The sequence below is a fragment of the Pelecanus crispus genome, chromosome 5, assembly GCF_030463565.1.
Source record: "Pelecanus crispus isolate bPelCri1 chromosome 5, bPelCri1.pri, whole genome shotgun sequence".
Taxonomy (NCBI): Eukaryota; Metazoa; Chordata; class Aves; order Pelecaniformes; family Pelecanidae; genus Pelecanus; species Pelecanus crispus.
Window position 1 is genome coordinate 11426552 of NC_134647.1, and position 26560 is coordinate 11453111.

General features: G+C 39.9%; 1 protein-coding gene across 1 annotated transcript; it reads left to right on the forward strand.

The window, feature by feature from the left end:
* Positions 1-877: 877 nt before the first annotated feature.
* On the forward strand, positions 878-22936 carry CFAP221 (cilia and flagella associated protein 221). Its single transcript, XM_075711350.1, has 24 exons — positions 878-1016; positions 1460-1560; positions 2581-2667; positions 2772-2867; positions 3357-3457; positions 5829-5932; positions 7869-8028; positions 8552-8675; positions 8762-8873; positions 9095-9203; positions 9433-9520; positions 11197-11286; positions 12668-12763; positions 14226-14316; positions 15622-15749; positions 16191-16271; positions 17307-17414; positions 17558-17731; positions 19190-19348; positions 19757-19851; positions 20397-20486; positions 20685-20804; positions 22170-22199; positions 22813-22936. Exons 1-24 carry the CDS (start codon positions 878-880, stop codon positions 22934-22936), a joined length of 2607 nt encoding a protein of 868 aa, XP_075567465.1.
* The last annotated feature ends 3624 nt before the right edge of the window (positions 22937-26560 follow it).

Consider the following 26560-nt stretch of genomic DNA (forward strand, 5'->3'; position numbering starts at 1 on the left):
AGGTCTTTCCCAACCTAAATGATTCTATGATTCTATTCTAAGAACAAATGCCAAATGAAGGGTTTTCAACCCCATTCTTGAGGGCTGAAAAATCCAGCATGGCTTTTGAACTCAGTACTTTTTCCAAATGTATCTTGTCTTTTTCTCCATGCAGTTCTCCAGTTCATAGGAGAGCCAACAGCTATGTTCTATATTTATGAAGATGATTTCTTGTGGATGGATTGTGTCTGATTTCCTTATTGTGTAATATTTGCACTTGTCATTAGAGAAGTTTATGTTCTGATAACTGTGCTTACTTAACACAGGATCTATAATACCCATGGCCTTCTGGGTTTACTGTTATCTTCACTAAACAAAGAACCCAGATGATGCTATCCAAACAAAAGACTCAAATGCCAATTTTCTTATCCCTCATATTAATATTTAAAAATTAAAAATGAATCTGCAAGTTAACAACCCAAACACTCGGGAGAGATTGGAAAAACATCTCTGCAGAAATCAGTTTGGATAATGGAATTATCAGAAGAACCTTCTCTCCTTCTTTGTGCTGGGGGACATGAAGGAAGAGAGATGTTTTACACAGTCCTGAAAGCCAAATGTCCCAAATAAGCCTTAGAACAGATGAACATGCCCAAAGTGCTAGGGCTTGCGGTGGGAGCAGGGTTTCCTGGAATCCCTCTGTCTTTGTACTTAGCACACACAGAGTAATCTACTTCAGTAGGAAAAAAAGTAACTCCCTCTCTTAAATGTTTTTAGGCAGTTTTAGGCAACACAAGTTACCTGTGCAAGGGAAGACATTTTGATTATTATGTTATTTTGATTTGACCCCAGGTGCTGAGGAATTTTAGTACCATTCAGACTCCATTTCTGTACTAACATGGACGTGGTTCCATCGGCTGCCACAGAAATCACGATTGCTAAGAAATCCTTCAAGAAAATACCCAGTGTCCTTCTGGGTAGCCTAGTGGAGGAACCTAAAAAAAGACATGCTGTCCCCAATCACCTGCTGGAATCAAGTAAGTTTCTGCTCTCTGACTGTTCCCCAACCTTCGAGCAATCCTAGGAGGCACTTCTCTATTATTTTTTTCACAACTCGGAGGCAAAACTCCCATCCTGTTTCTTAAATTGCATCTTCCTGTGAGCCCAGGTCATGGGAGAGGTAGTCAGGAAAGAAATAGCGGCTGTACTGATCCTAGCTGACCCTAAAGTTTTGGGGTGGCTTGTTGATGCCAAGAGATAAACTGGAGACAGGATCATGGCTCTGCTGGGGTAGTAGATGCTGCTTTAACTTTCCATTTAAAGAGTCATACATGCTTAACAGGAGAAATAATCTCTGTCTCATTTTTTCTTTATAATACATTGGGTGCAACATAAATATACTTAATCAATGTAAGTAACAGTCATCATGTGTGCTTCACCTGGTCTCCTTTTCTCCCTGTTTTATTATCTATCTCTATAGAGATTTATTCAGAACTTCAGAGGAGCAAGGTTATACAGGCTGAGCCTGCCGTGTTACACTATGGAGGGTATGAAGCTGGAAAACATCACCAACAGATGCTGGTAAGTGTCAGAGCAGGGATCCTCTTGGGGCTCATAAAAGGATAACAGAAGCTGAGTAGACTGCTTGTGGTCATGAGGCCTTTTGCTCTATGGAGTGCTCTAAAAAGCAGTACTTAAAATCAGTGGCCCTGCAGTAACAAACCAGACGAGTACCATGCTGTGTGCATCACTGTCCTTTACAGTCTCTGTTTTACCTTTGCGTTTCCTGTGTCTGCGAGCAGTGTTAATGATAAGTGACCTGCATGTTGTGAATGAAGGACTCGTGCATTAACTCCGTAAGAGACTGTTTTGAAAATGTATTTGGACCATCACTGTGACTGCAAACATGTTCATTGGTGGGAAAATTTTGAAAGCACCCCTGGCCTTCTGCCAGGAGCAATTTAATCTAAGGAAAGAATCTCAGTGCATAGGTTTAATTACGTTTGTGAATAGTTTGGGTATTTCCTTTTCTTCTTCTGCCTTCCCATTGTCTGCTGCCTTTATTCATGTGGTAGGTGTTTTGAGGCAGAGGTGATTGCAAGTAAATGAAAGTAAATGAAATGTAATGAAAGTAAAGAAGATGCAGGAGGCTTTACAGGCTGAACTCTCACCATCCAAATGTTTGTTGCTTTGTGATCCAAAACAAAACCATGGAATATTACATCATTTCTGTTGCTTCAGACCTCTGTAAAAGCGAAGTCAATAGGTTGTTTCATTTTTTGTTCCTTTTGCACATAAGCAAAACAGGACCAGAATTTGATTCAACAGTAGCATCTTCTTTAGCAAGACTAACTGTTATTCATAGGTAAGGAATTGTGACTTGGCTCCAAAGAATAAAAATACAGGATGCAAGGTTTACATAATTTTCTTTTAAATTCAGAGCATATTCAGAATTATTTCTGCTAAAGTAAAAATTATTACTTCCTTGTTTAGTACAGCTTCTTCACTATGGATAGTCTCACAAAAAGGACAGTTGGCATTCTCAGTTGACCTCTTATATTGTAAAGTGGTTTGCGGTTTTGGTTTTCTTTTGTTCTACAGAAGCTGATAAATATTTCTGGCGATGTAGTAAACCTTCATATAATACCACCCCAGACAAAGTATTTTCAGATCAAATATAACAAAACGGTAAGTATCAGAAAGCCTTCATGCTGCTCTTTGCATGCAGCACTGTTTTGTGTCATATAAGTGGCTTCTACATGTGTTCTATCTTATTTTGGGTCATTTTCTAGCACCGGCTTGTCCCTGGCTTGTCATATTCTGTTACTGTTGATTTTTGTCCTGATGAGTGGCGGTATTACTATGACTGCATACGAATTCACTGTCAGGTGAGGATTTATTATAAAATATATTTACAGTTGTAAAGGAATGAAACAACTGTTAGGCCATGATGATAATGATAAGGATAAAGTAAAGGTACAGTTAATCTCCTAGAGCCACATGGGTTCATTCCCAGTAAGTCTGGATTGGAGTATTTTATTTTAAGTATTTAACATTTTTCTCTCTGTAAACATCCCAGAGCTGTGGGTAGAATATCTTCCTTATTCTGTTACTCTTTGCCAATAGATCAGTCTTTGTGCCACACTGATGTAGTGTCTTAGCTGAGTAGGCTTGGAGGAGATCTAGATAGTTGCTGAAAATATGGAAAGACAGATGGATACTGAAAGCAGGCAGAATACCAGTATCCTGAGGTGCAATACAGTGATGAACTTGGAGGTGTTTTATGCCCACTTACTGGCCAACTACTACAGACAAATTTTCTTTCCAAAACATTTATTCATCATAAGAAACAAATATTTACCCCTTTTTTTTTGCAGGGAGAAGATACATTAGTTGTTCCTGTGCATGCTTACCCTGCTGTGAATGTTGTAGAATTTCCATCATTTATAAATCTGTCTGATGTATCAGTTGGTCAGAGGTGAGTTAAAGACAGACATTTGTCCACGTTTTGTGAGACATGCACAAAATCTGAAAAATCTCATTTTCCTCTATTTGTACAACTTAATGTCTTGGAAGCTTTAAGGAAGTCAGCTACCATCTGGACTGCAAAATAATTCCGTATACGAACTGTTTCAGGCACACATTCACAGGAAAGTAAATGATGCACACACTGAACATATACATAGATGGAACTGGGGTTTCAGCTAGTCTAGATTGGTGCTGACTCACTTCATTCACTGTATAGTGAAGCAATATGGCTGCTGTTCATATCTGTACACTCCTAAGTGCTATGTCTTTTTAGCGTTAATAAGTCCTAAGTGAGTGGACCTTCCTTTCAAGATGAAGAGTTCTGGAAATGAAGGTATGAGCTGGTAATGGTAGGTGTAAGTGACAGCAAATAGCTAACCTCAGTCCAGAGGTTGATCAGACATTAGATTTGCTTCTTCTATTTAAAAATATTTAAAGTGATCTTCCGATGTGGCGCTCTAAATGGATAGACTTCATCTTGCTTTGTCTGTAGCATAGATGTAACACTGACTGTTCTCATGAAGTAATCGGTAATAATTGTTAATAGGAACTGGGAAGGGAAAAAAGGAGAAGGGATATCCTGTTGATTACGGTCTAGTTCTGTAGTATATTGGCTATATTAGTTGTAATTATGGTGATTTGTGTTAGTGTAAAGATTTGAGTGAATTCTAGGAACTGAAGGTCTTAGCAGCTAGGTTGTGTCTTAATCTGTGAGTTGGAAGTAACTCATTAATTTTACTGAAGCACAGAAATATGAATAGGCAAGGCACATACAAGAAAAATGCAAAATTCTGCAGTAAAAATGAGCCCAGCATTGTAGAATGAACATTTGTGTCTTTTTGTTTATTTGTTTTTCTAATCCCCCTTAATCTGTTAAACTCTAGTGAATCTGTCAGAAGTGACGCTACAGCTTTCTCATAGGACTGAACATTCTAGGCATGATGTGATTTTGCTTATTTGCTCCATTTTTAAAACAAGCGCTGAAGTATACAGAATTTTCATATTCTCAGAACACAGAGAAGAGATTAGGCAGAGTACAAAGTACAATTTTAAATAATGGGAAAATTTTCCAACTCAACAGGGTTGCTCAGAGATGCCCCTGAGGAATTTGGAAGAGTTCCTGAAGAGAAAACTGATGGTTTCAAACCTTAATTTTTACCAGTATTTTTTATCAGTAGGCTATTAAAAACTTTCCTAAAAAAGAAAGCTCTCTGAGATACTTGGTAATGTACAGAACCCAAAGGACTATGGACTCAATCCATAGCCCACTGAGGTCAGTGGGAAAACTTTTTACTGCTATAAGGGTAGGATAAGGCCTATATTCTACTACCCAGCTTTCTCCTTAGGTACAGAAGGTGCATAAGGCAACAGGCGGCATAATTGTCTTGTTTTTAAGGCACTTTGGTTACTGTACAGGCTGCACTATACCATAAACCAAATTGCCTCCCCAGTCTGCTGTTACATCTTCTTCATGAACAGGTCATATTAAGGCAGAGAAAAAAGGACTTTGCTATTATTGTTTATTTCCTTAGGCTTTCCAAAGGAACACTGTGTATAACATGTATTCTTTGCTAATCAGCAGGATAGGATTTCAGTCAGACAGTTTACAAAAACCAGAAATAAGCCTGGGTAAATTGGTCTTGATTTGTAGGATGATGGATGGTGTTAGACCAATGCTTTTGTGTTTCAATTTGATATGTGAAAACAGCTGCACACAAAAGCAATACAGCTTGAAAAGGTGTGTGCTAATACCCCTCACACAACCAGTGTGAGACATAAAGGGCTTTTATGAAAATCAGGCCATGGCATCATTATTTCTGTGGTGGTTAAAGTCCAGTCATTCTGATGTGCTGAAGTTTTCAACACTTTTGAAAACTGCACAGTCTTTTCTCATTGTCTTCCACAAGGAGGGCCATGGGAGGCGACTGATTTCTGGTTCTGTGCTTATTGTTGCTCCAGTTTGCATTGTTTGTACTTGCTAGACATTGCAGTTTGTAAGAATGTGAGCATAAATAACTTCTAAACAGTAACTTTTACACATTTTTCTTTAATCAGATTCTGTATGGGTAGGAGAAAGTAAGTCAAGATGTAAAATATCCAGCATTCAAATCAAGATTTAGCTCTCATTTCCTCACTGAGTGAAAGATCTGAAATATTTTGCTGTTTTGGAACAATGAGGAATGGCTGTTTCACGTTAATAAATAACCCATCCCTCTGAACACAGATAAATTCAGTGCATGTTTTGTATAATATGATTTTCCAGCTTGTAATTGATGATCAACTGTAGTTTCATTAATTTCTTTCTTCCTTTCTCTTTTCAGTAAGGAGTATGTTATCCCATTGCAGTGCAGCTGTCCAATAGACTTTGAATTCCACATTGATTTTATTCAGCGTCACAGAGCCTTCTCTGTCCAACCAACATTTGGTAGATTGAACTTATTTAAAATTCTAAAAGTTAAATCCGTATTTATTAAGTGTAGTTACTAGTGACAGTGTATTCAGTGCTGTACAGAAAAAGCCCTTGCCTCAAGAGCATTTCCAGGTAAATGCAGGCTGATAAATATTAGTCATATGCAGCCTTATGGCAAATAGCCCCCTGTGACCAGTAGATTTCTTTTGTCAATGCCCATCTACAGACCTCTGGCAAAGTATGGGACGTCCCAAACAGTCCATCCGGCCTTTGTCTTCTCTCTTTGCTGGTGCGGCCTTTGGAAAGGAGAAGGGCAGGAAGCCCGGCATTGACCTCTTTACCACACCTTTCCCCAAGGACTGTCTGGCTCCTGCCCCATTAAAGGAACAGATATCTCTCTTTGTGGAATAGGTGTGCATCATGTTACTTGACTGTGGGCACAGAGGAAATAAAAGGTGACCTCTGCTCTATCAAACATATCCCTGCACCTGTTTTTCCCTAGTGGTCTGGAAGGATTTGATAGGATTGTGTCTCTTGCTTCAGGAGCCATTACAGTGATGGGCACAAAACACACTGCTGCAGGCATTGCATGGGACGGCAGTGGATATTAGACTCAGCCTAGTCCTCTGGGTACGGGCTTCACAAAAGGCAGGGACTTTTGGCTCCAGTATGCGCAGCTATTTTTGTGCTTAATGCTGGAGAGGGCTCTGTCTTGAGACAGATGTAACTATTTGCAGGTCAGTTGCTATCATTGTTACATTTGCCAGGTGTCGGTAGAAGCATGTAAGTGCCCAGGTGTTCTGACAAAAATGTGTAAGTGAATGAGACCTGGCTGCATAGTTCACTTAGGCAGTCTAGTCAATTCTATGAAAATACATAAAGTTCTAAATAAATGAAAACTTTCATAAATCTGGCCTTAGTGCCAGTTATGACACTGGAATTTAATCTTTGATTATTTATGCACTTCAATAAAAGTTGCTGTTGTTCCTGTATGTACAGTTATATGAATTTGCCCTATCTTGTCAGATGGATTTTCATTCTTCAGAGGTAGTAGTTGGATTCTATTAGATGTGTGGTTCACAAAGATGAACTATGCTGCTGCCTTGTTTTGGGTCATTCTTTCAGTATAGTATTCTTTCTTACTTTGTGCTTAAAGAAGTTTTGATATATCAAGGGAGGAAAGGAACAATGTTACAACTGAGTAAGGAGAAGTTGTAAAATCCATCAGGAAGTTTTTGATTTTTTGCATGGCCATAGACAAAGTGGCTGGAACTAATTCATACTTTCTAAGTTGGCTTACTTCTTGGGAGAAAGGGGAACAAAAATATCCCAGTGAAACTAACTGGTATTTGAAACTACAGGATGCAGAAAACCAGGCAATGGTCACTTTACAGAGATGACAAATTAATATTTCTGATGAGCTGAATAAACTCCTTGTTGCAGAAATGCTGAGGAGCATCAGGACCTGTATCCTGTGATTGTTCTGGATATTTAGGAATATGAAGGGTGGTTAAAATAAATGGAGTAGGTAATAAGGAAATAAGACCAAGTAGAGACAGATAATGCATCAAATCCAGATGATTCCCCCAACTTGGAAGAGCACAGAGGAATATGTTTATAATGCTTTGCTCATGAAAGCAGGAAGTGCCAGAGACTTAAGACTGGCAGATGCAAGTGAAGAATTTCTCCATATAAAGTAGCAACCATTTTTACAACAGTAGGAAATATTACAGTCTTACTGTCAGATCTCTCTGCTATTGCAAAATTTCTCCCATTATCTGGCAATGGATAGTTCTTGAAAGACATTCTGACACCTGAAATATTTTCCAGGCCTACTGCCACCCAATCAAACATTAATATTGTTTAAAAAAAAAGTAGTTCAGAATCAATTTCAGCATAATGAAGTGGGGTCGCATTAGATGGACACACTGTTTTTCTCCTCTAATCACAGGAATCATTCCAGGCAATGGGAAAGTAGAATTAACTGTGAAATATTCCCCACTTGAGTATGGAACAGCACAAATGACAATGCAGTTATGGATTTCACAGTTTCACTCAAAACCCTATGTATGTGTATTCACAGGAACGTCAACACCACACCTGGGTCTAATGTATGTATGGCTGACTGATCTTTGAGTATTTTTGCCCAGTGCTAAAAAATACCTATGTAATAGGATTTCATGCCATTTTGCTGTAATCATTTTAAGCATTTGTATCTGTGGAGACGTAAAATGCACTAATGTAATTCGACTGTTAATACATGTACCTGCTCTCTTACATCATTTGCTCAGAACTCCCTTAGTCTGTATGAAGTGAAACTGTACCAAAATAAAAATAATGAGAAGTTGCATATCCTTAAAGAAGCGTTGAGCATCCTCAGCTTCTATTATGCCTGCTCTATGTTATTGTTATTGTTGAGGCCTTGCAAGGTACAAGATTTTTTGAGCAATAAGGTCTTTTGGGCTGTACTTAATTTTTTGTGAACTCTGAAGATTAGAAAGTTTGGTTCCAGTTGTAGTTTGGGGGAGAAATTTTCAGTCTTGTGTATCTAAAGGCATTGTAAATGCATGTAATAGACTTATATGCCATTTACAGACTACTTATAAGAGCAATATCTGTCCTTCTGACACCTAGAAAAGAACGTTATGACAAACAACGAAGTTGTCCGGCGAAAAAAGCTGCATCTACAGGAAAATCCATGGTGTGGAGAAGAGACCAATTCAGCCAGCCACGATCGAGGCCTATTCAAAAAGTAAAGGTGTGAAGAGATAATAATCATGAGTACTTTTCTGGGCTGAAAATCTTTCCTGTTTCTATTTCTTCCTATTAATTTATATCTCATAGGAAATTGAATACCAGAATCTCAGATTCCCCACAGACTTGTCAAATCCATATGCTGTAGCTACTGTTTTGAATCAGGAACCAGGCAAATTGAAGATTAAGGACTTGAAAGAAGGTAATGTAGTTAAGCAGCACAAACTTGGTCTTAGTGTTATTTGTAAGTTTCCGATGAGGAACTCAGCTTCAGAATTGCTGAGGTGATGTGATTGTAGTTTCTGTAAGAAATCTCACCTTAGCTTTATGTATTAATGAGTTCAGTTATCGTAATGGGTGGATTTCCCAATTAAAAATTCAGTCTAGTTTGAAGTGTGATATGGCTTTCTGATATTCCTGCAGCCCTTTGCCAAGGCAGTGAAGGGATAAAAACAAGACAGATGAAGGAAGCCATATTTCAACTAAAAGTCAAACAAAATATTAAGGAAGAGGAAGCAAATCATCTGAAGTGGTAAGCACTAGTTAACCACATTAACAATACTGGGGTTTGCTTAACTAAGGCCTCTATGAATGATGTATGCAATATCCACTAGTGTGTAATGCTGCCATTTCATGTCCTGATAGGTTTTACAGCTAAGTTACTGTTGGTTTACTTTCATTTTTTCCTCTTCTGCCCAAGAGCAGTCTCAGTAGTAATCCATAGCAGTAAAGCATTTTTCTTGCCTCCACTGTAAATGCAGGCAAGTTCATAGAGGCAAAGATCCAGTCTCTGTGGAATTTAAAAAAGAGATTATTGAAAACCGACAGAGGGAAGAAGAGCAATACAAGGTTAGTCTTTGCTGGTTTTTCTAGTGAATAAGTGAACAAGTTCTCTATGTCTTCAGTTTTTCTTTATACATCAATGCAAACGTGTACTAGCTGCACTTCTTCTTGCAGTTATATCTTTATTATGCCTGTGTATCACTGTTTCTGAGGTGGTTTTATCTTGGACGTAGACAGAGAGAAGGATAAATTATTAAAGGAAATGAAACTAGATATTTGCCCAACCTAGCAGATTTGCACCCAGCCATCCATCCACATGACAGTGCAACGTTGCAGCATAATCCTGTCAGCACCGTGGCTGCATCCAACCTTTTGTTTATGTGGTACCTCTCTCAAGAGCTGATGTCCTGAATGGCTCACAGTCAACGTCAGTACTCCCACACAGAGCCATGGGGAGAGCATTCATCAGGTTGTTCTTCTACACCTTCACCCTCTCTCTCTTTGGCTTCTTCCAGTCACCCCCAGACTGCAGGTCATCTTCCATGGAGGTGACAGCAGGAATAGTTGGTGGCAGGAAATATTTTTCCCCATGTGGCACAGCCCTCAGGGACAGGTGGGGCTTGTCCCTCTTATCCTGCCTCCTGGATATTCAAGTGTCTTCTGACATCCCACTGACTTCCAAGGAGCTCTTTATGGGAGTAAAATTATTTACAGATAGGGTAAAGGCTTAATTTATACACTGAATTAGGCACTGTGAATTAATTCAAACATTATATTTAATACTAACAAAGGAGGAAGTGAGTAAAAAGAGGATCTAAATTGTGAGATTGTTGTATCACTGAATTAGATGTATGTTAACTTTCTTCAGAAACATTTATTTACTTACCTATTGACCATAGGGGCTGTGGAGATCTCTGGCTGGTTTCACAGTTGCCCCCATGACTTTCTACAGAGGTGTATTTTTGCTCATGCTGTCAGTTTGTTCACCTTGAGTGTCATTAGGCCTCACAGAGTATTTATTATCCCTCCATCATTTGCTCAAGTGGCCACTATGTTATACAGCCTGGGAGTGGCTGTCCTGGAGACCTTTAACTGGTCTGTCTTCCATTGTACTAAGACCTCAGTCCATGAAAATCATGGGAATTTCACTCTGCAAAATAACCCCAAGGTCTTTCTTTAAGACATAATGGTATCCTGGAAATGAAACAATAAGTAGGACTGGGATGGAAGAGACACAATGAAAAGAAGCACTGGTATTCATCCAGCATGCCTGAACACTTCGAGAGGGTCTCAAAGAAGTGAAGTGATATAAGTAGTAAACTGTTTCACACATGAACAGGTTAAGGAGGTGGCACCATTGGAAACCATGACAGAGATGTTCACAGAACATGGGAAAGCTGCAGGGAATTTCTCTAGTGCTGTTGTCTGGGAAGATCTGTTCGGGTGCTAACTTACGGTGTTGGTTCTGTAACCCCTCTCTGGCTGATTCTGGCTATGCAAAGCGAACTGTGTTTCATTAGAGCAGGGATCTAATTGAAACTCAGACCCAAAAATACATTATTTTACTTTGTTTGACTTGCTCAGGCGTTTCAGTAATCATTCCCTAGACGGGAACAAAGTCTGTGCTTTGTCAAGCACCTCCAGAATGTTACGTTGTAAGTGAGTTCCACTAATTGTAAGGGAGACAAGAATTCACTGGATGCTTTGTACTAATGTGGTTGTTCTTCCTGATGACAAATTAGATCGAAAGAGGAGATCCCATCATAGAACAGGAGTTTCAAAGGAACAAAGTTGAAGTTTCTTTCAGACGTGTTATCCGGCCTGTTGACCAGGTTTGTTAATATGTTGTTGTCGCCTGCTATGTGTTATTACCACCTACTAAGCTAACAAACAGCCATAGATATTTGGCACTGAATACTTTTCCTGCTAACATTCCCATTTCTGTGTCAGTGTCTTATTTCCCATTTTACTTTTAGTACAGTAGGGCAAGCACTATGATACATACACAACTCATTTTCTGATGAGAGATAAGTGGAAATCTGCCGGCCTAACCTGAGATTCAGATTGCTTGTTTCTGAAAGTTCTCTCAGGAGTACTTTTCTTATGCCTAAACATACGGTTCAGCGTATCGCAAGATTTGCAACCTTTACCTGCAGGTCAGATTGACAGGAACCTTTCTGGTACTTAGGTTTTTTTTGTCCTTCTCTGTGGTGTGAGGTACTTCCTAAGATCCAGTTCCTAGGATTATTGGAACCTTTGTTTAATAGATAGCTTGTTACTGAAGGAACTTCAAATGTTAGCAACACAAATGATCCTTGCTGCCACCTTCTTGAGGAACATAATAGCTGCGGGAGTTGGCCTTTTACTATATTTTACGCCTGTTACAAAGTGCTGAAAATTGTTTGGTGAGGCATGGCATGGGGTTGTGCGGAGTTGGTGTTCTGAGGACCTTCCTGATCTAAACGTTGTTTGAGCGGATGCCCTCCTGTTGAGAGGTACTGTACTCTGGGGCCGCTGGAGTCTCTTCTAGTGCCACATTCTTCTGTCACATCAATTTAAAACTGGACAGGAGATTAATGCATCAAGAAAGAAATTTACTTGTGTTCAAAAAGCATTCTGGCAGTTTAAGGCATTAAATATAGAGACATCACCTCTGTCCCAAGAGCCAGAGATCACTAGATGTGGGGAGGTTATTCTGGGGAATGATCACTCTAAGTTTACCCTGTTCTTTCACCCTTCTGTGGGTATGCACTATCAGCCATTATTTGAGACAGCATACTGGTTTTGCTGGGCCCCTGGTTTGAGCCCTTACAGCTATTCCAGCTTCACATCTGTGCAAGATGAAGTGTGTACTCAGTAGAGATCTAGTCTGTTCTCTCCACTGTCTGACTGCCCATGTATTGCACTGAAGTTGTAGTATGTGGTAGTCATTTATGTGTGAGTGCAGACCATGCTACATTATCTCTGCATTCCCCATACTGCATCTGCAAATACTTGGTGATTACCTCCCATTATGCCCTGCAGTGAAGGCTTCTGGTTAAATGTCAGTACTCTAAACGTTTTCACTTGCCTTAATTCCAGTGTTTGGAAATAACATATGGATTCAAGCCAAGGAATGGCTTGGGCTACAGGAAATTCCTCCCTTGTCTAGTTGTAAAAGGGGTGTCCTTCTTCTTTTCTTTTCTTTTTCTTCTTTTAAAAAATACCATGCAGCATCCAAGTGTCCATCCCACATTTGACTTGCTCCGTAATGACCCTTGGGACAACAGAAACAGGATGTTAAGGAAATTCCAGCAAGCAGCATACAAGGTAATGTGAACAACCAGAATGCAATGTGATGGCATGACGCCTTAGAAATAGCACAAAAGAACATGCAAACTAGCACGTAAAGAGTCTTCACAGCTAGCCAAGGATTTGATCATTTGATAAATATGTCCCTACTTCACCAGGAAATAAGGATCTGGAGTAAGTTTTGCATTCAGCTGGTGCTTCCGCTGATGCTTAGTATTGCGATCAATACTAAACAAATGCAGATGAATTAGATTTTTTTTTTTTTTAAATACTTTTGCACAAAAAAGAGAAGCTTTCAAAATGCATATGGAATACTGTGCCCAGTTTTGAGCCCCTAGTACAAGAAAGACCTCGATAAGGTGGAGTGAGTTCACTGTAGATTCAGCAAGATGATCGGGGTCTGGAGCACTCACTCTGTGAGGAGACACTTACTCAGCCTGGAGAGGGAAAATGAGGGAGAGAGCAGCACCTTCCAACACCTCTGAGGAGGTTTTTGATGATGGAGCCAGGATCTTTGCAATGGTGCATGGTGGGTACATGGGAAACAATGGGCATGAATTCAAATAAGAGTGGTATAGACTGTATATAAGGAAAGCCTTTTTCACCATGAGGACAGTCAATTGTTGGAGCAGGTTGGCCAGAGAGGTTGTACAGTCTACATCCTTGGATGTTTTCAAGACCAGACTGGACAAAGCCCTGAGCAACCTGGTCTGGTCTCATCGCTGGCCTTGCTCAGAGCAGGAGGTTGGACTAGGACCTCCTAAGATAATTTCCAACCTGGAAGCTAAAGACTAAATCAGTAAAATCACTTATCTCATTTGGTTTAAAAATTATCTTGCATCTCTACTGCTCATTTCCCAGTAAATCTAAATGCAGCAAGCAATATGGACATTTCCTGCTCTCCTACTATCCAGTTTGGATATTCTTCTCCAATCTATTCACAATATTAGGCTCGATACGGAGGTCCTGAAATGACATGCTCTTTCCTGTATTGCAGAGATAAGGAGGTGGCTAAATGGCCCCTTCCCGTATTGAAACCCAGGACTCTTCACTGTTACCCTGTGATACATGGCACTAGGCGAATTGCACAGTGCAGGTTACTACTTATTCTCCTCATTCACAGAGCCATGAGTATTCATATGGGCCTGATCAACTGACTGTTTACTCGTTGTTAAATCTGTATATGCCAATAGACACAGCTGATTAGGACCTAGCCAAAAAAAGTCTAATTAACCTGCAAGGCTAAATGAAGGCTTGAACTGTTTTTGCTGCGAAATGTCACTGTAGAGTTGAGATCCATTCTACATCTCTCCTTCCTCATTTTCTCCGTCCTGAACAGAAAACAGTTATATTAAAATTCTGAAATAGAGATGTCTGAGTGAGCTCTGTTGAATAAATGCAGTTGCAATGTACGTATATTTCTATGGGTGTAAATCTAGAGTGTTCAGCTTAATATTAAGCTTTAAAATCATTCTCTCAGATTGTGATTCAGATTCGGCTAAATCGTTCACTGCTTCTGTTCCGTGGGCTAAGCGGAGAAGCCAGAGGTTTGGAGGAAGGCTCTGTGTCTGGTAAGGAGTAGAAGAACAAGTTGATATTTTGGCCATGAATTATGATAATTCAGGTTGTACTGCAGTGTGTCAGGTGTGTTACATATATACTGACATGTAAACGTAAAGATGGAGTCCCTACAAAGGAGTCTTCAAGCAAAAAAGAGAAGTATGCAAGGTGGAAATGGCTGTAGTCAAAATATGTCTATGCACATTATTTACAAGGTTTAAAAAAATTGATTAACTCTTTTTAGGAGCCTTGCAACTTACCTACTCAATCACGGGGCAGAAGTTGCAAATCGTCCATCACTGGAAGTGTTCAAGGTCAGGTTGGATGGGGTTTTGAGCAACCTGATCTAGTGATAGATGTCCCTGCCCCTGGCAGGAGGGTTGGACTAGAACATCTTTAAAGGTCCTTTCCAACCCAAACTGTTCTATGATTCTACTTATAGGCCTGAGAAACAAGGAAAGAGCAGATAGGAGTATATGAGAAACACAGGTAGGTAAACAGATCAGGTGGAGCCCAAGAGGTTAGGGACGTAGGATAAGAAGAGTTTATCGCATGGGGGATGGAAGAGGGAAAGACACCTGAATGTGGTGAAGGCGGGGATCTGAACTCAGTGAAATGAGATGGTCGGAACCATGACATGCATGGCTAAGTGTCCAGTACTGGCTTGAGTTTTCCTCCTTATCATGTTCTCATACAAGTGCTTTCAAGCAATCGCTTTTCTTTACAGTGAAATGAAAGTGCTGGCCTGGAAAAGTCACTTGTTCTTTAACAGTCATAGAAGGAAACTGGCCTTGGATGGGAGTCACAGTTGGGTATACTGGGGACAGAAGAGAATTTGTGTCTCTTGTTCCCCACTCCCTCATAAACACACAATTTGACAACTGCTGAAACACCTTTCCATATCAGGTCTTTTCCTGCTTCTGCAAGTAGGCACTTTTAATTCCCAGTGTGCACGAGTTGCAGGGGTGCTTCAAGTAGAAGGCATAATGGCAGTTAGTGTACGAGGGGCCTTCTGACTTGTCTCTGCCTTGCTGAGTGGAATGAGATAGAGGACCATACTGGAATGAGGGGGCTGTAATGTCCTTTTAGAAAGGGGGAAATTAAATCTGTCTGCTAGTCAAGGTATTGTGCTTGCTGTCTCGTAGCTGTGGCATTTAAAGCCTTTAGGAAATATTACCTTACTTTTTATATTAAAATGACTAGACACATCTTGTCTTAAGAAGATGTTAAATATATATTGTGGTTTGATTCTATTTTTGAAACAGTATTTTAAGATATATTACAAAATCTTAATATTTGCTTTCCATTCATGACAGAAAGCAGGAGTTTCAGAAAACCAGAGAAAAGTGAAGAATGTAAGGGCATTTCTTCCAGCATATCTGAAGATCGTATATTACCTTTTGAATTCCCCTTTTACAGTTCCCATGAATTGCACCGTGATTTGGTAGGTATAGTAACTAAAATGGTGGCCAACACTCAAGATAGAATTTTGTTGAAGACATTGGCCCCAGGCCTGGTACTGCCTTTATTAAAATTTCACAATGTGACTGGTGTTCTGGGATTCCCACAAATTAATTCAGGACTTCAGATTTACTAAGGGTGCTGCTGAAAACAATAAAAAAATCCTTGCATTCTCTTAATTGTGTTCTAAAATTCTGAGTAATACATTAATGATCAGAGTTAGTTAACATCCATGATTTTGCAGAAGAAAAGAAATGAAAAATAACTGAAATGCCAAAGTCCAAGAAAGGACAGGAAAAATATCAAACAAAATGTTTGCACAGTTATTTCCATATGTTTTCAAGTAACTGTGCTGATGGATTGCTGCCAATGCAAAATAAAATGCCCACCCTGTTACTGGGTTTTAAGTACTGTATTCTTTCAGGCACCTGATGCTCTTGGCCTAGTTCCTATCGGATCTGTAGATGTGAAAGTCAGACACATTCTTCCTTTTTACGACTTGAAGGTGAGTCAGTATATCTTCCTCAGCTATATCATGTTTCTGTCTTTCACCAGTCCAGTTAGATATGTTTTCTGCCTGGTTCAGTGACTCCATTGTGCAGCCCAGTAGAAATGTTACCTTAATGTGGCTGTGTGATTAGCGCGCTTTTATTAAAAACAAATGTCACCTGTTTCCATAAGGAACAAGCTTATAGTCAGCAAATGCCCTTTCTCCAGACAGAGAGATGAATCACCTCAGCTGAAATTATTATATCTTAAATAACAAAATCCTTCTATAAATGAGGGTACTGTAAGCCCTGCATGCCACACAGTTTTTCTTTTGATTTTAGAGTTTTATAAAAGTGACAGTATAAAAGTGTCCTTCCTTTTAAAAAGTAATGAAAGTCTTCTGTTTATTTGGCATCCAGTTCTGCATGTTTAGTTCCTTCATTCCTGCATAGGAAATGCAAACATCTCATTCTTGAAATACACAATGTTTTTTCAACTCTATGAGTACAGAAACATTTTTTCTCCCAACTTCTAAACCTTTTTCTTTCCAATTTTTGAATAGCAAAAGATCAAATTCTGCACCCCATCAAAGTAAAAATATTTCCTCAGGTTCAAATCAATGCAGATTTTGGCTCAATGTCCACTTCCTTTTTTTTCCAGGTGGTGTAACAGGTCTAGACGCTTTCTTGTAGCATCTTTTCCCCTTATTACGCATTGATTCTTCTATCAGTGTTATGTATGTTACTTAACACAGCTTTTCTCAACCTCATTAAGTTCAGTATATTTGATCAAGAAACTGTTAAATCCATGACCTTTCATAGAAAAGCAAGAATGGAAATATTCCTTTATGCACTCATTCAGTTTGCCCTGGTGAAGTGTGACTTCTCGAAGTTTTGCTCATATACCACATTCCAGAATAGTAATCCAGGTATCTTTTACCACAGAGATGTGATGTGTCTGTGATAAAGCTGGAATATTCCATTCCATCTATGAGTTAATCCGAAGTGGTTATTGCCATGTCCTGCAGCACACCTTTTTTCTTTGTACTTAGGTTCCTCAGCATTTCAGCATTATGAAGTATCAGCCATTTTGTACACACCATGCAGCCACAAGTTACAAACCTCGAAAACTTTCCCGACCACTGAGGCAAGGAGCCCAGGTAACCAGTCATCTGAAATGCAAACTTTGGTGAAGTCACTCCCAACTCTACATTTCTACCATTATTTGATTAATTTTGTCTCAACATTTTATACCAAAAGGCTTACTACACTGTGAAAACCTTTGATGTCTGTGTTTTTCAAGGATGAGTTGATTCAAGTAGTTGCTTCTGCGGGGCAGCTTAACCTGGTCTCCCAGAGGATGGATTTTCACAAACCATCTCCAGAAGAAGTAGCAGAAAGGGATGTCAGCCTCTTAAATCTGGTTCCTCCCCAAGCTTTAGTCTACCCTACAGAGAACAACCCACTTCGCATTTTTGTAAGTAGAAGTTAACTTCCACAAAGAACCTAGGAAAGGAGGGGAAAGGGTGTTTGTTTCATCAGAACCTGATGTGGAATTGTTGGGCAATTCTCTTACTCGGATTGATATATAAAACTATCCAGAGTGACAGTAATCCTTCAAGGTGCAAGCCCTGGTAGGTAGCAGTCACAGAAATCATCCCACTGAGAGGGGCACCATTTCACTTTAAGGTGAAATTTGATCAGTTTAGGGGAGGGATGATAAGGCAAAGTTGCCAGTGACCCTTCCAGTCTCACACTCCACAAATGGTCACTGATCCCAGGATTCCCTGGAACACCATGGGGCCCCTCTCTTCTCCATTTGTTTCCCCATGTGGATGTTAGAAGAAAAGCCGTGTTCTTGGCATCTCAGTCCTGTAAGCTCATGCTCTTGCCCAGGGAGGTAGGACAGGTGCAGTCTTTTCCTTCTGTTCAGCTGGGACTGCAGTTACACCTGATCCTTAGGTAAACTGAGAAAAGTGAAGTCAAACTCTCTGCTCACATTGCGTCTTGCTGCCTTAGAGTTTCCAATAGTTCTTATAGCACCCCAAAACCACATTTCCAAATTATTAGGCACAGAGATTCAAAAAATCACAACCACGTGTGTGGGAGGATTTTCTATTGCTTAATTGTCGTGTAGATTGTGCTACTTGGCACCGACTACAGAAGGTATTTCCCACACACTGCAGCACAGCCTGGAGGTCCCTGAGGTGTCTCTGAGCAGGCAGAGACAGCTGTATAGCTCAGTGTAGTGCTGTGCGTGAGTATAGGCAGCATCTCCAAGCCAGCATGGCACTGTGCCTGACTTGGGTGGCTCTGTCTTTCAGCATTACTTAGCTGCAATGGCCCAGAGCCCAGTGTGCTAATCTGGTGGTCTTGGCATAACTTATATGGTATAGACTTGTCCTCACTCCACATGACCAGGACACCAGTGGACTTACTGATGAGATCCTCTGTGCGTCTCTTTCAACCCTCTGTCATGTCAATGTAAGAGCCAGGCACAGCCTGATCCCACACTACCCAGCATTAGTCTTTATTCAGAAACAGATTCTAGTGCAGTGAAATAGATGGCAAAATGCTCGCTAGCTTCCACCACAGTGAGGCCAGTTCGCATTCTTGGATTCTGAGCTGTTCAGAGAATCAGTAATGGATTTTTGGAGTAATCAGGCAATAGCTTTTTCTTCCAAACTTGGAAACAGCACCTAAATTGCTGTATTTTAGACAGCAGAGAGCATGGATAAGCCAGGCAGATTATGGGTCTGTGATGAGGGGAAGAGACAGGAAATGAAGGGTCACACCAAACAGAACAGTCACAATGAGACAAAGATGTGAATCTGGGAAGACTACATTAATTGTAAGAACTGAATTTGCATCAATTTAATTCTTTATGGTGCTCAAAATGATTTTTAAAACTAATATCTTCTTTTTTTTTTTTTAGAACCCCACTCCAGGATTAATTCCAGTTTTACCTCCTTTGGCCTATTCTGAAACAAATATTGAATATCATCTTTGTCCTCATCCAAAATATACCTTTACCAAGGAATGCCCCAAAGGATCTAGTATTCCAGTCACACAAAAGAAATTTCTGCATCACAAGGTATGTCCTTTTGGGTTTATTGTATGAGTACCTGGCTTGAGTATGTTCTTGCTGAGAATTTGCTCTAAGAAATCAAAAAGGAAGATGAAGAGTCATCCTCGATAGAAGACATTTTCAAATATAAATTATGCATGCACCTAAGTAGTCAGTACATGGGTCAGAATAACTTATTCTTGTTAGATTTTATCCATGACTCTTATCCCTGAGTATTTCTCTGCCCTTTCCTTCATTTCACTGTCTATTGTATTTTCATGACCTTGCAGTGGAGGAAGCATCTTTTAAATATGCAGAACTGCAGCTCCCCAGATTCAGTTCTCAGCCAACAAGTCAGATGTTCTGTCCTGCAAGCCTCTCTCCCCACTGCATTATGTGTTAGAAGTCTAATTGCTGTATCACTTGTCATTTCAGGAAGTGATTTGTGGAGTAATGGAATGGAGAAGATTCTTGCCAGTGGTGTATTCCACTTTTTCTAACCCTCCCACTCTGACAAGTACAACACCTAGGTAAGACAGAATTTGAATATACGGTGCCTCTACCCTGCACCAGTTTCTGCTGTCTGTAAGTACATTGACCAGTTTACTAGTCCCACAGATAAAAGTGGGCCTACAGGTGGAATTAATTGCTACTCAGAAATCCAAAACCAACAGGGAAAACCCTTACTGACCTCCTTGAAGGGTGGGTTAAGAACAATATCATTAAAGGAAATACCTAGCCTGGGAAGGAGAGTTCCGGTCCGGACTGTCAATAACATCTCTCCTGAATGCTTTTTGATTCAGTGCCAGAAGACCCTGGGAGGTACAAACTCTGTCCTGCAGAAGTGTGAACGGTAAAACCTTTAACATATGGGCACCTGCACCCAGTGGTAGCCAACATCTCTCAGGCTCACGTTCCCCCATATCACAACAGTTTCTGGTGTACTCAGATTTTCGAGGAATATTTAAAAGTACATCATATTAATTGTAACTACAGCTACTGTGAAGCTTCAAAATATAAGCATTGAGTGCAGTTACTCTCTGTCCATCTTACAGTAATACCATTTCCATCACAGGGATCCTTACAGTCTAGATATGCTTCCAAGAGATGTACCACCAATGCTGTATGACTTACCTGAGAGAGACAGGGAGAACATAATTGACCTGTAAGTTTCTCCTCTATTTTGTAATCAGTGTGATTATGTCTTAACCACTTGTATGGATGTGTCTAAACCTGTCCTGAGAGATCCACAAAGGCAAAAGCACAAAGTCCCTCTTGCATAAAACACACTTTTTTTTTGGTTGGCTAAAAAATACTTTTAAAAGGATAAAGCCTAATTGTTCTTCGTCTTACTCATTTCTAGTGAGACAGATGAAACTGAGTTCAAAATGATACTTACTCCAGAGATGGTGAGAGCTGAATTTCCACAAATTGGGCAGGCACTCTCAGAAGAAGGCAAAGAGAAATCAGCAAAAGAAGAAAGGTAGGTATAATCTGAAATTAGGGGAGAGGAATGGGAAGGAATCTGAAGACAAGAATCCCCTTCAGAATTATGTAGAAAGTCACACTGAGATACTCTAGGGGCTCCATCACGAGTGGGATGCAGATCTGGTACTTTGAGCAAATTTGCACTGCAAACACAATCTCTGGATTAGACTTCAGAAAGCAGCTGTGAATGTGACACGCTGGCCTGGATGTCTCTGACTTCAGTTTTATCAACATGATCTAACTCTTGAGGCAGTTTTCTTGCCTTCGCAGAGATATTCAATGTTCTTGGACCAGTGGCATTTCCTTTTCAGTGACCCTTTTGGTTAGGTATTTATTAGTGCTGGCAGAGGAATGAGCCCTTAGAATTTCCCCCTGGCATAGTGCTTTTTTCTCAGGCTTTTCCTAGGATTGGGTCTCATTTGTGTTGCTGTCAGAGCTTCACACTTCAGCAACACACATTATGTTTTAGGCATACAGCACAGCGTGTAAAATAACTTGCATTCATAAGCACAGAATTACCTGCTCCCTAAAATGTTGTAAACTGGCCACTGTAGGAGCCAAATTCTGCCTTTTGCCTCCAGTGTTTTCAGGCCACTGTCCTGAGTTTGCAGCTCAGCAGAGAAACCTTGAGGGGGAACCTGAGGACAGGGAAAGCTCTAAGGGACAAATGGGTCTTTGATGGGGTTGATGATTACCACCGTGGTTCAGAGCAGCATTTCAAAACTGCCCAGCAGTTCTATGGGGCTGGAAGCAGAAGTGAATGCACTGTGTGAAACTTGGGGGTATGTGATGTTGCAGGAAGGATGCAAGGAGGTGTATGAGCTGCTAAGTGGGACGCTGGGGGCAGCGGGCTTGAGCAGCAGGCAGTATGGGTAGGATAAGTGATTATAGAGCAACACAGGAGGAAGTGCTGAGTTCTAACCGTGCGTTTTCACAGATACCTTGTGTGACTTGGAGCAAGTGTGTTAATCTTTCTGTCCAACAGTTGCCCCCTCTTTAAAGTGGTCATGGTATGGCTTAGATGTCAGGATGTGCATAATAGCCTGAAACTTTCAGAGCCTTCAAGAGATTTGAATGTCTCATTTTCTTTAATTTTAGAGGGAAATTATTTGACTGACATTCAAATCCTGTGCAACTGTCAGCCGTTAAACTTTAAAACAGTGCTGCGTGTTATGAGCTCTCTGACAAAACACTGATTGCTGTATTGTGATTACTACAGCATTGATTGAAAATAATTTGCTGTAAAAACACAGGTGTGTCTGACTCAGTGCTGCTTTTTGCATTTTATGACACTCTGCTTGTCAGAACATGGGGATCTGGGATACCCTGTGTAACTAAAGAGTGACCTTTTTCTCTACAGCGATACATTGTTGGATGGTGTTTTTCCTGGGTGAGTAGTTTTATAACTATAAGCTTAATTCTTTTTGAAGTTTTAGATGTTTTCTTCAAAAATGAAAATACTTTTCTATATTAAACACCTCTGGGTGTTGATATTTACTTGTTGAAAGCTTTCTTATTTGTTTGGCTTTGTAAAGAGGGAAACAAAAAATTATTAACAAACAATGAAGTCCCAATCCTTTTGTTACTGGAAGGTTCTTTGTTGTTATCGATGGAGTGGTGTTTCACTAGATGAAAGAGCACACATTGCTCCTCTACAGCAGTTTCAGCATTTTATCCTTAAGGCAAATCAGTTTTACATGTGGATGCTGTTGTTCTGGCCATTACAGTGTATGCTCCTTCATAGATAAAATGTAAAACTCAGTCTAGTATGTGTTTAGCTATCAGATGGTTAGCTTTCCTAACTGGCCAAGCCAAGAGTGAATATTCTTTTCACAGTTTCACTCCTTTTCCAATTCTGCATGGGTAATGGAATAATACCCTCTGTGTTCATTATAAGAAAGAGAGAAATTATGTTTGAGTGTCTCTTCCTTTGTTTTTGTCAGCATTCCTAAGTAGCTCCCCTGGCTATTATAAATACAAATGGCTTTTTAAACTTCTTGCAGAGACCCGCACAACCATCCAGATGGACATTTTCAACCACAAAACAACGAGCTCAGAGAGAAGGTTCAAAAACATGTGGAGAAAATGAAGCTGAAAGCACTTAATAAAACCCTTATTCTAGGATAAGAGTAGTTTTATGAAGTCCATGGTTTGGCACTGCTTATCCTGTTAATGTGTGAGGCCTCCTATGTCCCAGCTACATGTACTTATGTTCAGTGAGGTCAGCAACTTCTTATGCAAAGAGAAGAGAACCACCAGTAATGCCACCTCTGTCAAGGACTCTCACTGTGACCGTCACCCCAAACACAGTAATTGCTCCAATGAGAATCCTCAGCCATGTACCTGCTCATTTTGTCTGGGTGTGAAGGACCAGAAAACCACGGTACTACCATGTAAATAGTTTGGTAATTAATTTACAGCCCACTGTTTTCAAATAAAATGTGAAAAGTCCTCATGACTAAATTCTTCTGATTTTGGTTTTTTTTAGTTATGACCTGTCCTTGAATTTTTGCAGGTAAGTCACTAAGTCTCAGACTTGACTGTAAATCATACACTTGAGATTTTTAATGAAAGGGAAGACTTGAACACAGTTATTGTCCACAAAGATAATGTCCCAGCAGATTTTATTAGCTGTTCAGGGGTTTAATTCAATGCACAGCTCTCTTGGCAAAAGGATGCATGGATTGGGGTGATGAACTCCAGAGCCTCGTGAGAGACCTGTAATGCTTGGGCTGTATTCCCTAAGAAAGGAGAATTCTCAGCATAGCACCTTTCAGCTGAGATGTCTCCTACTTTCTTGTGAGCAAGCTGGACATCAGACAAAGTTGGTTTTATCCATAGTGAGTTGATGGCTCATTTTGAAAAGTGGTCCAGGCTATTTGTGCTGAAAAGCACATATCTTGTATACTAAAAGGTATGGAAAGTGCAGCAATACTTACTACATTCCTAGGAGCCAGCAGGAGCAGGGAGGTGATTGTCCCCCTGTACTCGGCACTGGTGAGGCCGCACCTGGAATACTGTGTCCAGTTCTGGGCCCCTCAATACAAGAAAGACATTGAGGTGCTGGAGTGTGTCCAGAGAAGGGCAACGAAGCTGGTGAAGGGTCTGGAGCACAGGCCTTATGAGGAGCGGCTGAGGGAACTGGGGTTGTTTAGTCTGGAGAAGAGGAGGCTGAGGGGAGACCTTATCGCTCTCTACAACTACCTGAAAGGAGGTTGTAGCGAGGTGGGTGTTGGTCTCTTCTCCAAAGTAGTTAGCGATAGGAGGAGAGGAAATGGGCTCAAGCTGCACCAGGGGAGGTTTAGGTTGGATATTAGGAAAAATTTCTTCACGGAAAGGGTGGTCAAGCATTGGAACAGGCTGCCCAGAGAGGTGGTGGAGTCACCATCCCTGGAAACGTTCAAAAAACGGGTAGACGTGGCACTTTGGAACATGGTTTAGTCTAGTCTACCCTTGATTGGTTTAGTGTGGACTTGGTAGTGTAGGTTAATGGTTGGACTGGATGATCTTAAAGGTCTTTTCCAACCTAAACGATTCTATGATTCTATTCTATGATTCTTTCCAGACATACTTAAAATGCCTAAGAAAAGGTGTTTATTCTAGTGAGAGGAGATCAGTGTAGACAAACTGTAAAAAGCCCAGGGAGATAGAAAATGGGAAAGTAGGGTGAAAGTAAAGCTGCAGAATAGCCTGTGTTAAGCTACATACTATCTCTGCTCACTTCAAAGAAATAAAAAGCTGTTGAGTTTCTGCTAACCATCTAATTGGCAAGGGATTGTTCAGAATGCAGGTCTGGATATCTGCAGAGTTTCTCTGACTACAAACAACTGCTTAAATATGTACACATTGCTTTTTTCTTCTGCAAGTCCTGAGGAAAGCAGTTGATCTTTTAAGAGGCACACTAAGACTTGAGCATGCCTTGAGTCATTTCTTAATATGACCATGACAAAAACATTCTCACAGTTTACAGTGAAAGCATTCACAGTTCATAATTCACAGTTTAGGTTAAATCAAGCATAGATAATTCTTAGGAACTGTTATCCATCAGCTAAATTTCAATGTCTAGTAAAGATGGAATAAGTATTCAGAAACAATGGTGATTAACCAGAGTTGATCTCTTTTTCTTTTTTTTTTTTTTTTTAACAGCAGTACCCTCTTTCATCCCTTCTCCTCCAGAGTTTCCTGGTCATCCCAATGAAAATTAGTCATGCTTCTCTGTTCTCCAGTGGTAGATGCCAGCCTTCAAAGAAATGAACCTCCTTCTATTTAAGTGATCTTCCTTTCTGTGTTTTAAGGCTTTTATGGGCCAGGTTTCAGTGTGCAGAGATGGTAAGAAAAAGCTGTTACCTTGCCCTAAATTGTTCCTGAAATACAAAGGGACTATTTTAACAGCCAGTAATGCACAGACCTCTGTGCATTATATCCCTCCAGGATACCTCATAATATGATGTTGACTCTTCTCAAGGTGATGAGCTATCAGAGGCAATCCAGCTGTGTCTAAGAATATGAAAGTTAGCTAAATAATTAGAAGTCTTAGATTTTCATATATGAGGCCACTTAAGTATTCTCTTGGTTGCCTGCATAACACTTTCAGAAGTGGAATATAAACTATAAGAATTATAACCTGCATTTGGTGGTTATTCACAGTTCTATGCCTGTACAGTGTTTCATGAAAAGGGCTGAGGTATTACAGAAAATAAATTGGAAGAAAAAGGAATGATGTAATGGAAATTGTGCTTTTGGTGTAACATTACCCAGTGTACTGGAATATTTATGACAGTTGTTTTCTTCTGGATTATCATTTATAATGTACTGAGCCACAGCATAAATTTTGGAATGCATTTTTATGTATGGTACACATATATATAGTTGTCTCTAACAGACTGCTAATACCTGTTAATAAACACTCAGATCCTTTATCGGGTCTTTTTTAAGGATCAGCCAGCAGGATTCAATAGCAATTGTGTGAAATGTCAACATTCAACATCAGTGCTATTTAAAATAGCATTAGTGCAAAATTTGGCCTTAAGGCTATGTTTTTAAAAACTGTGGAAAACCATTTATTAAGGCATAGAATCATAGAATCATAGAATGCTTTGCGTTGGAAGGGACCTTTAGAGGTCATCTAGCCCAACCCCCCTGCAGTGAGCAGGGACAGCATCTTTTAATCTGCTTTCTTATGCCTCTACTAAAGATGCATATCACACTCTTTTGAAGGAAATGTAGCATTCAATTCTAGATTAATCCCGTGAATGTGCAGACTGAGTTTACATACAGATTGCAAACTAAGATCAATTAATATGTTATATATAGCCATATTTCCGTCCATTCTAATGTTAATTTGTGGATTGACTTATTTTGGGAATCAAAGGGCTGCATTCTTACTGACTTAAGTGGGAAAGTAAAAATGTGTAAATTGATATGCAGAATGTGACAAGTTTATTTCCATTCACTGCAAATAACATTGGTGCTGCTTCCCTTGTTTGGAAAGGATTAATTGGCTAAATGACAATGCAACAGTTTTACCAATTAAGATATATCCATCTTGCCTGAAAAAGCCTGTCTTGTTTGCAAGGTTAATAAACACTGACTCATGCTTTAGCTTTTCTCCCTTTTATTATATGAGAAATGAGCATTAACTTCTAAATTAAACAAAAGGTGCATTTTAAAAATGAAGGAAATGTTAATGTTTTTATATGGAAATGATCCACGAGCTTAAGTGCTCAGTAACTGGGTTATTAATCTCACTTA